Source organism: Arctopsyche grandis, chromosome 6 (genome assembly GCF_051622035.1).
Source record: "Arctopsyche grandis isolate Sample6627 chromosome 6, ASM5162203v2, whole genome shotgun sequence".
Taxonomy (NCBI): domain Eukaryota; kingdom Metazoa; phylum Arthropoda; class Insecta; order Trichoptera; family Hydropsychidae; genus Arctopsyche; species Arctopsyche grandis.
Window position 1 is genome coordinate 17,337,479 of NC_135360.1, and position 17,029 is coordinate 17,354,507.

At 32.5% G+C, this 17,029-nt stretch overlaps 1 protein-coding gene across 3 annotated transcripts in view; it reads left to right on the forward strand.

Annotated features, from left to right (window-relative positions):
- Nucleotides 1-17,029, forward strand: part of Shal (Potassium voltage-gated channel protein Shal) — a 53,889-nt gene that overhangs the window by 31,983 nt on the left and 4,877 nt on the right. The window contains exons 3-5 of one of the 3 annotated variants that reach the window (XM_077433819.1): nt 8,669-8,857; nt 9,952-9,990; nt 12,054-12,206. In XM_077433819.1, the coding sequence (XP_077289945.1) occupies nt 8,669-8,857; nt 9,952-9,990; nt 12,054-12,206 (381 nt within the window). The remainder of the gene's footprint in view (nt 1-8,668; nt 8,858-9,951; nt 9,991-12,053; nt 12,207-17,029) is intronic. The other 2 variants (XM_077433820.1, XM_077433821.1) reach the window with 2 other exon arrangements.

Below are 17,029 nucleotides of genomic sequence, written 5' to 3' on the forward strand. Positions count from 1 at the left end.
TGACCGAATTGTTGTACTATCGCTTAAATCAGTTACTTGCAATCTTTTTTTATTATTTTAGTGATATATTTAGTACAAGTACAAAAGCAATTTTAGAAATGAGTACATATTAACAGTTTTAATTGCAATCAAACTTCACGATTATTTTAGTAACGCCTCCTTTTTAATAAATGGATGTGTCAGCTGGAGTTGCAACCATTCCCATAACTACGCCTTAGCTATAATTTATCGTACAATAAATATATTACGGTTCCTAATGAAATGAGGCCACGTTTATCTTGAATAATATTATATATTTAAAATTTTCTTGGAAGGTAGTTTATTTTAATACGGGATTGAACTTGAGAGACTTTATGTCAGAAGAAGATCCTACTCTGTCATTCCGATTCGAAGTATTATATTTTTGTTGCGGTCGGTCGATACGTTTCAACCCAACCAAAACCGAACATTTATAAATTTATCTTAAATAAAATTTAAAAACGTTATTATTGCATACATATGGAATATCTTCGAAACAAACAAACTTTATATAATATATACATACATACACATTGTAGATGTATAAATGAATAGTATATGACACAAACTCATATCACCACAAGAAACTTCGAAAACAATATTATTGGGCATTTCATTGAAAAACAGAAAAATAAATATGTACCGTGTGTATGAAGATAAATACAACTGTATTCTGTTCACTGAAGGTTATCTTTTTTGTTATTCGAACTAGGAGCATTTTGGCACAAATCATGCTACCAGATTTTTGCACGCAGCATTTATTTTATCTCACACATAGGTATATGACATACGATATACATATATGCATACATACATTGTATGTAATATGATCAAAAAATATGAATAGATATAAACCGCGATGAGTAAAATCAAGCTATTTTCAAAATAAAAAAAATTATGGCAACTATTCGAGTCATTTTTACCATTCAGCATTTTTTAATAATAAACATAATAACAATAAAAGTAATGTTCAATGGTAAAATGGTTGGAGAAACACTGTTCTCCCATTTATTCAACGCAAAATAATAAAGTCCAAATCGTGTCGATCAAAAAATAAATAGTAGCAAAGAAATTTGTTCAATGGCGACTTCGCTTGGAAAAACGAAGAGGAAATGAGCCGGTTACTGAATGGAGCCCTGATAAAAAAAAATAGCAATTTTTCTGAAAAGCTGAAAGATATGTATGTAGTCCAAAATGATGCAGTTCGTACATAAATATGTAGATAGATATAAATAAAACATGCACGATGCTTAGTGGGCGTTTTGAAATTAACTCATTTGCAAACACATATCTCAATTGGCTGGTTTCCCCGTCCGGTTTACGAGTGACTATTTTCGCGCGTTTCGGTTTGTCAAAATCAGCGCGAGACACCACGCTCTCCTAGACTCGCTGGACCGTAAACAATGTGGCCGTTAAACGTTCTCTTTACGGCTGTTTTGACGCAAAACCGCGAAATCGCATCCGGAAGTTGCACAGAGCTTCGAAAGCGTTCACAACGTAAATTTCGCTATATGTACAAGTCAATTTATGTACAGCGTTCCGTGGAATCATAGGCTTTGTTTTTTTGTTGAAATTGATTTATTTGGGAGTTACAAAAATACAGTATACTCTCGATTATCCGGGCGCGGATTATCCGGTTTGCGGATTATCCGTGCTTGAAAAATAATAATAATTTTTTTTTAATTACTTTATTTGTTTTCTTATATGATTATGAGACGCACCGATTGATTGCGACCGTAAACACGCGTATTATTTGAAACAAATGATGTCAACAGAAATTTTTTTCGCTCCCTTTTTAAATGTCTTTTACTATTGCGTTAATTCTTTCAGTCGCTTTTGATCATTGAAGAAGTACATAACAAGTACGTCTACTCAGAGCAGATTTTTTCGTAACATACGTATCTATGTTTAATTATTTTCAATTGCTGATGAATTCTGCATCGAATTTCGAGAATATTTGCAAAGAGAAAATTTGCAACCCGATCAAATCTATAACGCAGATGAATCAGGCCTGTCCTGGAAGTGCTTGCCGACAAAAACGCTGGCTTCAACAAGAGAAAAGTCCGCTCCTGGACATAAATCGTTCAAAAAAAGGATAACTGTCATTTGTTGCAGAAAGGCTGAAATGAAACTTTTTATGATTGGGAAAGCAAAGAAACCTCGATCTTTTAAGGGAGCTAAAATGAAAAATCTAAAATGAAAAGTCAGAAAGAGGCATACATGGACATTTTCAATAAATATTCATAGTAATAAAATACATACCAAGAATCAACATAATAAATCAAGAATCAACATAATAAAATACATACCAAAAATCAAGAACAGTTATGCTAATTGCACATGTTTGTTTGGCGTGAAGAGAAGGCAAAAATTAAATATGCCGTTGTTTATGCTTCAACGATGATGTTGTGTCTTTGAATATGTGAAATTGAGAAAAGATAATTTCAAGCGATTTATCATGTTGTTTACGTGAAGGGAGCAGGAAAAATACGATCTCTCAAATCTGATTCCTATCAACGATCTCTGTGAAGTTGGACTGATCAAATTCCTTCTTCGAAATACTCTGATGAGCACTCTTCATAGTCAAGAGACAATTTGAGAATCACTTCACAATTTTGCGATTGTGGATCTTGAGCAATATGATTAGTAAAAGAATGCCTTAAATTACATGTTGTTATCGATTAATTTATATCTATGTATATCACATAATAAAACGGATACGTTACGAAATTTTGATACTAAACAAATCCTATTTTTCAAAACTGCATGTATGTATGTAGTACATATGTATATACAAGTGTTCGAATTCTGATTGAACCAAAACAATATATATCTAATAATATAATGTGAAAATAGCATAAATTATGATATTTTACATAAGATGAGGGAAGGTGGGAAGAGAAGGTGCTTATAAAACGCTTAGAGTGTGCTGCTTAATAATGCTTACTCGTGCCTGTCACTCTTCATATTACTTATGTCCTTTATGGTCCTTTGTGTTTCTGGCGGGCTTTCAGCCTAATAAACGTTCACCACTCGAGTACCCAAGTACGCTTTCGAATATTATTATAATTACCCCGCCCACGTGCATACATACATCACACCGTTAATCTATTGTATTCATCTGTATATTTCCATAAACTAAATTGTATCGTGTATATGTGTATATGTCGTATGTATATTACGTTTTCATTGTGTACATATTATACATATACATATACATATGTACGAGAAAGAGAGGTAAATATCATAACTCAAAAACATAAAAGACCCAGACATGGCATGTACGTATTTAGGGGCACATATTTCAACTGTGATATAATATAATATATTAACCTACATATGTACATATGTATATCGTGTTATAATTAATTGAAATCCAAACTATTGTACAATCGTATGAAATTTTTTCTGTAAGATTTATATATGTACATACATATGTTAAATTAAATCTCAAGAAAGCTAAATTTGTTTTAACAAAGTGCTACTAGGTTTTTTTGAGCTTTGCGAGTTAATATAACCTTAAGATCAGTAATAAAATATAGATCATATTTGCAAGTTTAATGTTTAGACGACATCGATCACAATGTGTGGAAAAAGTAGTCATTTGAATCGTTGAATGTATGTAAATGTCTGAATAAATTATCAATGAAATATATACGAGTGCGTCAAAATAATCGGCTCAAATTGACATGAATTCCATGTACAATTTTTTTTTGATTTCACTTTTGTATACAATTTCGAAATCGGTTATTAGATTTTCGGCGAGGCGACAAATGAGAAGAATGAGATTAACTTTTTTCAGTATAAAACGTCAAGGTCGTACGTTAGCTCGGAAAATTATTTCCACGAGTTTTTACGCGGAAAATTCATCTGCCTCGGACGGATTAAATAAACGCTAATCCGATAAAGTCGCATCATTATTAAAACCTCGCTCGCTTTCTCGACGTAAATCGCGTTCAACTTCAACGCTCTACCCGTTTATGCAATTAACTTTTCGACAGTTGAATACGTACATCTCATGGTTGAGGCCGTAATAAAATTCTACAATAATTGTTGAATAATATGACTTCGAAACGCTAGGCGAGACCTACATACATATGTATGTACATAATACGAGATGAAATGTGAAATGTGTGTAAAAAAGCTGTTTCGATGAAGACGTAGCCTATATACGATGGAAAAAGGTTTTCGGCGGCTTATCTAGGATGTTATTGTAATCTTTTCCTTTTTCCTGTCCGAAAAAGCCAAAATAAAACAATGGAAATCTGATCTGATAATTCCGAATAGTTATTGTATATTTTGAGGATAAGGACAGCAAAAAAATCTTTTTCGACCTTTAACTTTTTTTGTTTGGTTTTCACACATTTCCTTTTTTATTATTTAACCTAAATTTTTGACATTTATTTTTCGATCATGAAAATATGACAGAGGAAAAAGTATCCTGAATTTAATTCTGTTGGTGAAAAGTTTGTAACCAATTAAATAGCATTAGATTTTTTATATGTATTTATTTTAATATTATCTATTGGTACATATATGTATATGTACCTATGTACATAGTAACAATTTTTGTGATCGTACGAAAATTCGAACTCGAGATTTTGACTGATTTGAACTCAGAATCGATCACTGATTCATGGTCTAAATATTAGTTAAAAAACTTATCGTATCGGTTACTAAATTGCTTATCGATACGACGCGACGTAAGTTTTTTTCAAATTTTTAAGTGGACCGGAAATGGTAGCTCCCCTTATAGATGTCCTCTTTTTTTACCTTTTTGGATTCAAGCCCTTAACGGAATAGACTTAAACTTTTTTACATGTAATAGGTATTATAAATTTTGTACAATAATATTTTTATTATTTTCTAAACAATTCAAATTTTACTACTTGTCAACTTTTCAACTTGATTATTTGGTTTTATGGCTGTAAATCCTGGTATTAGCTATATTCAAATCGGCTATATTCAAACCATACACTATTTATGCGTGTCAAGAAAATATAGCTGGCTGAATAAATTAAAAAAAGTATGTACCTATATATTCTTCTAAACCCAGATCGAGCTTACAGATATATTATACATGTTCGTATGTAATTTTTCAAAACGGCCAATTGAAAAGATCCCATCACTTCCAAATGTTTATTGACCGACAAGTATTTAAAAGCTTACTATATTTCTAAATATACTTTCGGTTTAGAACAGACAAACCGTCAAACGACCTTGTTTCGACTAATTCGTGAACTTATAGGGATCGTCTTTCGAAAGGGCTAAACCACAGGCACGAATACCGTCTCACTTGTGGCGTGTGGACACGGCTTAGTAATAATCACCCTTGGAATCACTTCGCATCCTACATAGTACATACATCCTACATACACGTCTTTGAAAGTAAGCCTAAAATGTAAATAGGCCCACGCCATTCGTTCGGTCCATTACCAACGAGGTCGCCTATCGATTTCCACCCCTGACTAGCACCCACACGCGCACATTTCATACGTACATACGTGGAAAAAATAATTTATTTTATTTTTTGCCATGCTTTATCTATCGTAGAGAACGTCCGGAGTTGTTGACAATAAAAGCGCGTGCAAAATAAACCGGTAAAACCTGTGGATGGTGGTGACCGTGAGCCCACGCTCTCCCATGTGGAAAAAATCGCCGGAAAATCTCGGCGGCGATTTTCCCACTCTCGCTTTCCCTCCCAAAAGTATGACGACCGACGACTTCTACAGACAAACAAGTCAATACAACAATCCCGATGGTAATGAAATCGGCTATAAATAGGCTTTTCCGGTGTCTCGCTACTGCTATTTTTTCCAAATATCACCTTGAATTTTTTTCAGCTGAAAACTTTTCAATTTCATTCCTAGCGATTCGATATTTTGACACGCGATTTTGAAGTTTTTCCGATCGTCGCGTAAGTAATCGCATGTTCGATTTCATATGAATTATGACTTTTGTGAAATTCGAAAGTTACACACAAATGCCAATTTTCAAATGTAATATCCATTTAGAAATCACCGCACGTAAACGTAACGAAATCAATAGAATTCATTGAAAATGCTTTTGTGGTTTAAATATGTTTGTGTATTAATATACTAGCTTAGAGTTCCCAGATCCGTCTAGACAAATTTAATTTTGGCTATTCTGTGAGGTAAGAAATCAAACAAACAACTCGTGTAATTTATAAAAACAAGACAAACAAAAGAATATCGCCTCTTTATTTTCGTACAACAATATTCCAATACTAATTCAGTCAAATCAAAATGTATTTAGTGTCTATAGTTCATACTTAACTATATATAATCCATTAAATGGTGTACCCTACAAATATAAATTCAATATACAATAATAAAATATTCTTCAACATACATATTTTAAAAAAATATTTTTTCAAATAAAATTAGAAGTTTGAAATATGTATGAAAAAAAAAACATTTGAATAGCAATAAAAAAAAATATTTTTGCCATCGTTTATGTAATATAATACCTAATTTAATTTAGATGAAAACATTTCGCAACGAACAATGCGAACTCGTTTCGCCGAAATGTTATCATTATACTTTAACACAAATCTTGGAATGAAAAGCCTAATTGCTTAGGGTATTACGTACAATGTCATCCGAAGGAATTCCCGGAAAATATATTAAAAATTCGAAACGCAATACGAGCGTTTACAAACGACAAAGTCAAATTTCAAGCGAAAACTTTCCTTTTCGGCCAGAAAGTATACTGAAATTCGTAATTACACACTTACAGCATAATGTAATACAATTTTAGTTAATTTTAATTATGCAAATTGAGGGGTTAATTTGAAATGCGAACTTCGTACACGCGCTATGAGATTTTTCAGCGTAACATACGAATTGCGAACGGGATTTACGAAGTGAGGGATTGTTTATTTTATTTTTTCAGAAGCGTAACGTGATAGGAATACGCATTGTTCGAATTGGGTACGATTCAATTGTGTTTGTTCGATTTTGATTAATGGCGTCGACATTTGAGTTGAAGTTTTGCGCTGCATCGAAAGGTATTTTCGATTTGACTATTTTTTATTCGCTCGTCCGAATCCCAACATTACTATGACGATATTACTACAAAAAAAAACAATTTCGTATTATACGTTCCATTTCTCTATCAAACGAGAATTGCGACTCTTCGCTTTGTGAGTATTCACGACAAAACTAATTAGCTCTTGTACAGAACTCAGACACATTTATTTAACATTATCTCTTTCGACGCACAATAAATTATAAAGGTAGTTGATATTTTGTTCAACTTAATTACAAAAGCGTCCTTACTCGCTAACTATGTTACGTTAAATGATGCTATTTTCGTAACTCATATGTAGCATTGAATCCATAGCTTCTTGGTAGAAAAGCTCCTCAATAGAAATCTTTGGTATACCGTAATTTCAAAATTATTAAAAAACATTTTTCCGTATTTTTTTACATTCGAGTGTACGTAAACAAATTAATCCTCTGGAAAAATTGCACTCTCCTAGGAGGGATACGCGTAAGAACGTTTACAATAACTTATTTTTAAAACACTTTCTAAACAGTATTTTATGACTAGGCCGCAGTGTCGGTTTTGAGTGTTATGGCCCATAAATTTTTACAACATTCATATTAAAAAAAACGTATAAAATTCTTTTCTAAGACGTTAAAGAGCGCTCTCGGAATGGTTACTTTCCGCGTCGAGATTTTTCCTCTCGCGCGGCATTTCCAGAATGAATAATAAAATTTTCGCACAGGACCTGTTCGCAAAATGAGCCGTCGGTAAATCAACGTATGCTTAATTTTAATGTAACGTATTCGTTTTTGGTTTTTTATGTATATATATATATATATTATATATGAATACTTCTCGCTCGACTTGGGATCTTCTAACGATTTGAAAAAATCGAAGCGAACTCTTTGACTTTTACGACTTTTTAAATATACGCGCGCACTTCATCACCATTTTGTAATGTAAATAATTCCGTTTATTTCAGTGTGGTATTTCGGTTACAAAAACAACTTAAATTATGTTGTTTTTTTTCCACCAACCACGTATTTCTCTATTCGTTTATAAACTATTATAAAAATATATGTGATTTTGCGTGCAAATTAATTATAATCCCATTTACTGATGGTGTAATTTAATAGGTTCGTTACATATTATTCCTATTACTTATTTTTAATATATTTATTCTATTGCGCCACAATGATCAATTGAGCCGTTATAATTGAAAGTGGCATGAGTCCACTTTTCTTCATTTTGAGAAATATCTCGCGAAACATTAAATATAATGTTTTGCGTGTAACAATATTTAAAAAATACCTGTAATACGTACATATATTCTGCTTTTCCAAGATTCTGGACATATCGAATTAAAAGTGATAGCAATTTGTGAATTAAGTCAAACAGAAATATTGTTTTGGAAACTGAAAATTTGATTTCCGCCACTTTCAAACACATATAACGGCTCAATTATTATCATCTGCAAAGTATTTCAGCAGGCTTTGCCGTATATTTTTTTTAATTATTTTATATTTTATATTATTCAATACATACATACATACGTATAGGTGTATTGTGTTTTTCATATACATGTTATGTTTTTCATTTCATGTACATATATTTAAATATATTTCAATTTATTTTTCAGAAAGCAAGATTGGCTAGAATCAGAATTGCCAAAGCGTCATCGGGAGCTGCTTTCGTTTCCAAGAAAAAGGCGGCTGAGGCTCGTTTGGCTGCTCAAGAGTCAGGAATCGAATTGGACGAAGGCAGCAGAGAGGAGGATATCTTCGAACTGCAGCATCATCATTTGTTAAGATGTCTGGAAAAAACTACGGTAACAACTCTCTACACACTACAAATTTTTCACTTCAAAAAAATTACCGTACATGCAAATATGTTAATACATAATTTAAAAAATATAATACATAAATTCCAGCCTGTGTCGTTGATCTTGCTTTTGTGTTTTAAAAAGAAGCATGATTTCCATCGAACGCTACGGCTGTCATCTGTCGCTCATAAAGCGTTCATTTATGAGGAACGACTTCTGTTTTGTCATCTTCTTGTCACATCTAATATTGTTTTATTTTCTATTAAGCTAAATTAACCAACATTTTAACAATTGCTTCTTTTCTTGTGGGGAGTCAGTGTCCTGAATTCGACCGTTTAGATCACATCAAAACCACGCTGAGGAAACTTTCATCAGGCTTGGTGAGCTAGTTCGATTAACATCGGCATTGTTGTTGTGTCAATTATTCCTCCTCATAATTGTTTTTTGCGTTTCTTAATTTTTATTTCTAACATGCCTGATGAATGTTTTTTTTATGAGCATTGTGTGATATTTACAACCTGATCGTATTAGTTACGATTGTGCTTTTGACGTGTGCTATATACTTATATTTTTAATATACATACATATATTAAATATAAATAATTAATCGTTCAGTGTCTAAAAATCGAGAGTAATCTTAATCTATAATGTGTAGACTTGGGTTATATTGGATTAATGTGTTTCGCATGTAACATATTACATATATGATTTTTCGCGAAAATTCAAAATCACTTGGAGAAGCATTCCTATTAAATCTATACTAATATCTATGTATGTAACTAATTTTTAAATCAGCTTAAGCTTCTACAAATGAAATATTTGTCGTACAAAGACATTTCTTTCGCTTAAAATCAAAAGTTTGCACCAAAGTACTCTACTTTTGATCGATGTATTCTGGACGTTCTGTTTAAACCAGGGCATTGGATAGTTTTTTTTTTTTTTTGTTTTTCACTGCTCCGCTCGAATTCTGCTCCGGCATCGACGCGATGCTCCGAACTTCGACTTATTTTTTTTCCAAATTAATTAAGACTATTTTGGTGTATCAACTATCATATATTGAACACATCCACTACAAAGTAGGATTTTTTTTCTATTTCCAGTGTCCCGAATATCCATATGCGTCTCATCCGTGCGTTCAGGTCAGCTAAATTAAGTCAGCGCTTGCTTAACAGACATGATACTTTAGTGAAAAACGTGGATTTTTCAGTATAGTGAGTTAAAACTTTGGAATGTTTTGGGTGGCCAGACACAATGATAGACTCAAAGAAGAAGATTCAAGATATATCCACTTAAGAATTCTTATATTTTAGTTCGTTATATGGAAAAATCTACTCTTTCCACGAAATGCTCATGTGGGTCTTGCCAGCGCTGACTAAATGTACAAAATTATTTCGAAAAATTTCGCTCAATATAAATGTGATCCGAGACATTTACGGGTGAAACGGAAAAAAAAACTCTGGAGCAGTGGTGCAGTGAAAACTTTCAGGGCTCCATTCCGCTGCAGCTCCGGACCTATGTCTTGCTCAACTACTCCGCGTTCCGGGCTCTATCCCAACGCCCTGGTTTACACGCTTTTCATTCAACTAAGTATCAAGTTTTTAATTTTCCGAAAGTTTCCCGACGCAGGCACTTACCTTGAGCGAAATTGTCGTTCGAACGTGTAATTTATAAATTCAAAACTTTCATAATTAAAAGAAAAAATCTAATAAATTTAAAAACACAAACTTTCAGGTCGAACCTTGTCAATTCAAACCACAGATTAAAATTCGATTGTCGAAATTTACACATTTACACCTGCCATGAATTCATTAATTAACAACCTTCAAGAATGCGACCGCTGAATAGATTGGATTGACAAAGATAAAATAACAATTTAAACTTCCCATCAATAATACATAAGTATATTTCATTTGAATCTACTGAGTGGTCGAATTAACGAGGTTCGACCCTCGATATTATTATGACTAAAAATACCGAAAACTTCGAACCTCAAACGGTACGCACGATATTCCGTCATTCACCTTATTACATACATTTATTAAATCATATCACCTGTGATATATTATATTTATAAGCTAAATAATAATAATATATTTGCAGAGCCGTAGCTAGGGTGGTTTGCGCCTGGGCTCCCCCCCCCCATTTTTTTCTGTATTTGTCAAATTTTTCCATTAAGTAAAATATCAAAACTCTCATTTGATACGAGCAACAAATAAATTTAAATTCAATTTAAAGAAGAATATTGTCATTTTCATAAATATAATATGTATATATGTATATGGGGAAAATGGATCTACTCCTTATATCGTTCTTCTTCATTTTAAATAAGCATTAATTGTAAAATTTTATATAATGATCAACATTTTAAACATCATCCCCGATATTACCAATTTAAGTTTTGGTGCCCCCCTCAATCATGCGCCTGGGATCATCTGCCCTACCCCCCTACGCTACGGCCCTGTATATTTGTATATATTAAGCACATATACCTTTGGCTTACAAAATATTATTAACTCATATTTTGGAGATTTCATTTTATTTTAATATTATGTACATACATATATATCTGACTTTATTCATGGTAATCATTTAATTTTAATATTAACCTATTATAATACTGCAACATAAAACACACTACGCAATACACATTTTTATTATATTATCATATTCAAACTGAATGGTTCAAATTAATAAAAAAAAAGTTATGTTACTATTGCCAACGTAATTTACATATAATGTTAGTCGCAATTTTAAATGAATTTGATGAATTATCGCACCAACCGTTTGGGGTCTTAATTTCCGAAGAAACGGTCAGTCTCTAATTACTATATAACTATTTTTATATGAAACGTCTCATTACAAATACCGATAAGATCAAGCTTTGATGAAAAATACGCGGTTTTTGTAAATTAAACAATTAAAATTAAACAATGTAAATACTACAATATATGTTGATTGTATTTACATGCAATAGAAAAACTGCAATTATCGGTTTTTGGAATTAGATGTGTATTATATGTATGTATATATACGGACGAAAAGCATTAAATGCGGGCGCACGTTGACGGTGGCGCCACAGCGGTCACGATGCGAAAGCTCGGCCGCAAAGTTTCGCAACGATTCGTGAATAATAAAAAGAGCATTCCGCTTCCGATTTTTGTTTAATAAATTGAAAAATTGAGTGAATTTAATTGAAATTCAGGATCGCGAGTTCGTCGAACTGGACAATCCGTACAATGGCGCCCCGAAAAGGCCCGGCAGTCCTTCGCCCCTCGCCAGTCCGGCCCATTCGAGCCACAGCAGGGCCGGACTGCTGCAGGCCTGCTGCGGCCGATGTTGTCCTCAACGTTACCAGGTAAAATTACCAACACCGACATCACGCGGCATCTCGCAACCCTCGACACCTTCGTCCTCGACGGCTCACCGCAATGCCATCATTATTCCATTCTTAAACACGAAATTAGCACACACACACACACACACACATACACATCCTCAATGCACATTTCCCTGGAAATAAAAAAAAATATATATATGTATATGTTGCGCAGTTTGTGTTTAACTTTGCGATCGACTGTAAAGTTGTACGCATATCCAGAATGTGTAACTCATTGTAAAGGTACGGTTCCTCGATCTACATACATCATCGGGGGTTTGGTGCATCCGATCGACAATCGCCAGACAGACTGAACGACAGCTTAACTGGATGGCAGCTTTAAACGCAATTCTCGTCTTCTCGAATGATAGATTGCACATCGGATGACGAGTAACCTTTCGATGTGCACAGATGCAATTATTAAAATGGTAATTATTAAAATTGAGTTGGATCTTTCTGGCGAGTTTAATAAGGCAAAATTCGGAACTTAAGTATCAGAAGCACAGAACGTATACAGGGTAGGTATGTTTTCGGGTAGATTTCGCTTAGCGTAAGTGCGAGCAGTGCGCACGCATAAGGTACACGTGTCGTTAATCTGTGGTCCAGTCTGTCTGGCGCTTGTCGATCGTTTGCACCGCATCGATCATCGGAGATGCTCTGCATCTTGCTTGCAAATTATTTTTATTTTTGTACCCAGTTCTCACAATTCGAATTACTATTTTACTAGATTTGTATCGTTATTAAGCTATATTTTCATGTAATGAATCTCAATTCCATCTGAGAAAAGTCACATAAAATAAATGTTGCTATTAATATTCCAGCCTCCATTTTAAATGAGTAGTCACATATAGTTTCGTGTAAAATTGGTCATCGTGGAAAGGGTCATGAAACCGTACCTTAAATAATCCGTTTTCAATATGCATATACATATATTTGGGATACGACGCATGGATTAGTATGAAAAATTTTAGATATTGACATTCATATCCTTAAAATGAAATTCTCATATAATATTCCCAATTAAATCTAAGTGTATAGCATAAATTTGTTATGTTGAATTAAAGTGTATGCTCTGTATAACTTACACACTAACAAAGATTTTATAGTGCATCTTATTATATTATATATTTTCGTTTCGTGAAAATTTAACTAAAAGTTTCATGCATCGTAACCTGTTCACTCATATATAAATTTATTGCACATTTTAAATAAGTATACAATATTTAACAAATGTATTTCTTACAGATATGTCATAATATACCATTATCGCTTTTATCATTTTAAATTTAAAACATATACAATTTCTTATTGTTGAATTTTTCATCATTCACTAGCTGATTATTCGCATTTTTATCCGCAGTGAACCGACCATCATGTGATAATTAAAAATAACGTAAGCATCAAAAAACGTATATGTATATGGTATAGAATGGCGTTTTATAATTATCATGCATTCCATATATCGTCCATGGATTATTCGATTATAAATTTTTAAAAAAAATTAAATCATGTCTTCATTTCGCCCATATCACCAAAAATCGTCATCAACAAAATTTGAATTGGTACGCTCTGAAATTTTTTAAATGAAATTCAATATCACTTTTAAACCATTCTAAAAGTGCATATGTATGTACATCACTGAATTATCAAGTAATTGTAACATTCAACGGTAGATATATATGTTTATGCATAGCTACTGCAACTTTATAAAAAAAATATCATTAAATTAATATTATATTGGACATTTCGAAAAACGAAAAAAATTTAAGTACTTTTTAAGTATACTAAAACTCAAATTTTTCTACATCAAATTTAAAAACTGTATTTTATCATATTTTATAATCTCCTATATTGATTTTACATAAAGAAAATTGGCTATTAACTTTAAATGGCAGTTGATTTGAATAATATATGAAATTGGAAAATATTGACTGGTTTTATGTGCTCAAAATGCACATCAAATATCATGAAAATTTATTATGCCCGTTTAAAAATCAAAATATAAAATATCAATCATAAAAGACATATATACATACATATTACATACGCACATCACCCAACTTTTTTCTAAATTTTCGATTTGGCCTACAAAATTAACATACATACGATGATCAATCGTCTTCACACATTTCGCAATGCCTGCGATCGCATTTTCTTTTTTTAATTTTATTACTCTACATGAATTTGAATTACAATTTTGAATAATGATAATGCGTCACATTATTCATTCGATAATAATGCATTTTTTAAATAAATAGTTTTCTTTAAAGCACGATGGAAGAGATGATTCTTTTTGCTTAGCCATTCAATTCCCCATAATATATTGAATGACTAGTGTGAAATGTCCTGCATGCAAATTTGCATGCATTCAATTTTAAATTCCATAGACTACTAGCATAATTATTTTTACATTTAAAATTAATTAAAAATAGTTTTTATTTTCATTAATACAAAAAACTGTTTAAATTCATTATATTGTTTGATACATATAATGAAATATGTATGTATGCAGACTCTCAACATCATTTTTTTTTTTTTTGATGAATTATAGTTTCTTCAGATCCATTTTTGTCTGTGCGGTTGAAATACAATTCATTGTGTTCATTTTATTGTAACATTCAATAGAAATGATTAAATAACACTTTGCACGAGAATGAATGACCCGTCGACATCTTACATTGTTGAGACTTTTGAATATAACTAACTTATACGCGCGTTTTATTTATACGATAAACGCACATGTATAAATAAATAATCGACCATGCTGACACATTGTTTGAAACATTCACGCCTTTTGACATAATAAACAATTGGAAGTAAACCAGAAGGATTTAAAATTTCACTAGAGCCACATTAAAGTAATAAATAATGGATTGGAATTTGACTTTAAAACTTCACCGGGGGAATATCTCAATGTAAACATATAAAAGTACATATGTTCAAACGAAAATATCTTACAGTTCAAGATATTTTCAATAATCAAGGTCGCATTAGCCACAACCCAGTTGCTTGGTATTTTTTTCCAATTATCCCCTTGATAGATTCCATAACTTTTATAGCTCAGCTTTTATACATCGGCCAGGGCTCTAAGTGGTGGAAGCATTTGCTTTATTAATATATGATATGTGATATAAGTAAACATTCCTTGTAAACATCATGAAACAAATGCTCCCATACGTGCAATCCATTTCAAGAACCATACATTTTTTCCATATTTTATTACTGAAAGTTTTAGCGCAAAAATTAATGCGACCTCGTTTAAAATACGCGATAAAAATAGCGATACATATTGTATTCGTATTTTTGTAATTTTTGGTCAAACTCGATTCACTCATTCTGCAGAGCAGCTATGTTGAGAGTCAATCAATCATCCCTTCACACCAGTGCCCCTGCCCCCTTTAAATGAAATCGCATTAATCACACGCTATACGAATGTGTGATATACATACATAAGTATGTATGTAGTTGTAGATAGGTGCCTCACTACATATGTATGTATATAGGCCTCAAATATGATGTAGTCATAGTATATTTTCTTTATTTTTTGAAGTGTGTGTGTGTATGTTTTCACGTCGATTTTATTCATGTTTTTCTTTTATGAATAATCTAACACGAACACACACATAATGTGGTTGTACGTTGGGGGTTGGGTGATGGACCCCATCAAGATATCCGACAGTGTTCAACTATTTTCAATGGCGTGCCCATTGTTCGAGAAGTCCCCTCCACTGGATCCACAACCGGAGCCCCAAACGACCCCACAAACCGTTCATACAGAGGTCTAAACGACAGTGGGGCGACATGTTCCTGAATCTCACAATACAGTCGATACAAGTAATAAAAAACATACAAATATGTAATTAAAAAAAAAAAAAAAAAAAAAACACTTCCACCAAAGCAAGACTACCCACGTATTGAGCTAAATATCTATATCTAATAGCACACATCACACAACATATGTACACGAAAAAGCAGACAAGCAGTATATATAGTCAACCTCATGCGATCGACGGCAAGCTGTGCAATGTGAGAACGAGCAAAAGTTCACTTGCAGTATCTTGTAATGTGTGTCGTCGATCGGTATGAGTGATTTTAGACAGACAATATGTATAAGCGCTAATTTAGTACTATTATTTATTTAGCACACACACACACACACACACAAGTAACAAAAACTTAAAATGATTAGCTTTGATGAATTAATTCTGTGACATTATTTACTGAAGTCCCAGATGAATTTGTTACTTTCCTGTGTGCCCACCTTTATATTTATTTATGAGTCTACGTCAAGTGTACAATCATTTGCACATTTTTATTAGTATTTGCCTCTTAATCCTTTGAATGCTGACCAACGCCGATGGGCGTTGTAAATTTTGCATGTACAAAGTAAACAAGAATACAACCTGCTAAGGCTTTAAAGGTAGCATTGAAAAAAATTCATTAAACATGGATCATGTGATCCGTTTCATTCATTTGTCCACGTTTATAAAGACTCGCTTACACCGGAATTTCTGAATTTATAATCATAGCAGAATTACCCGATGGAAATCCCTAACTATTGAGTATTTTAGATTTTGACTTGGAATTTAGATTGTGAGAATTACATTTTAACAAAAATGAAGAAGATGGAACTAGTTTTGGAAAAATAAATTCATTAATAGGCTTATTTCGTTTATTAAGATATATTAGAGAGTCTAAACACACCTTTATAAAACTCAAAATCCTATCTAGGGTTTGTTTTGATTAGCTAAAATTTTTATACCTGCTTTCTATTGGATTTCTAAATAATTATATGTAGTTGG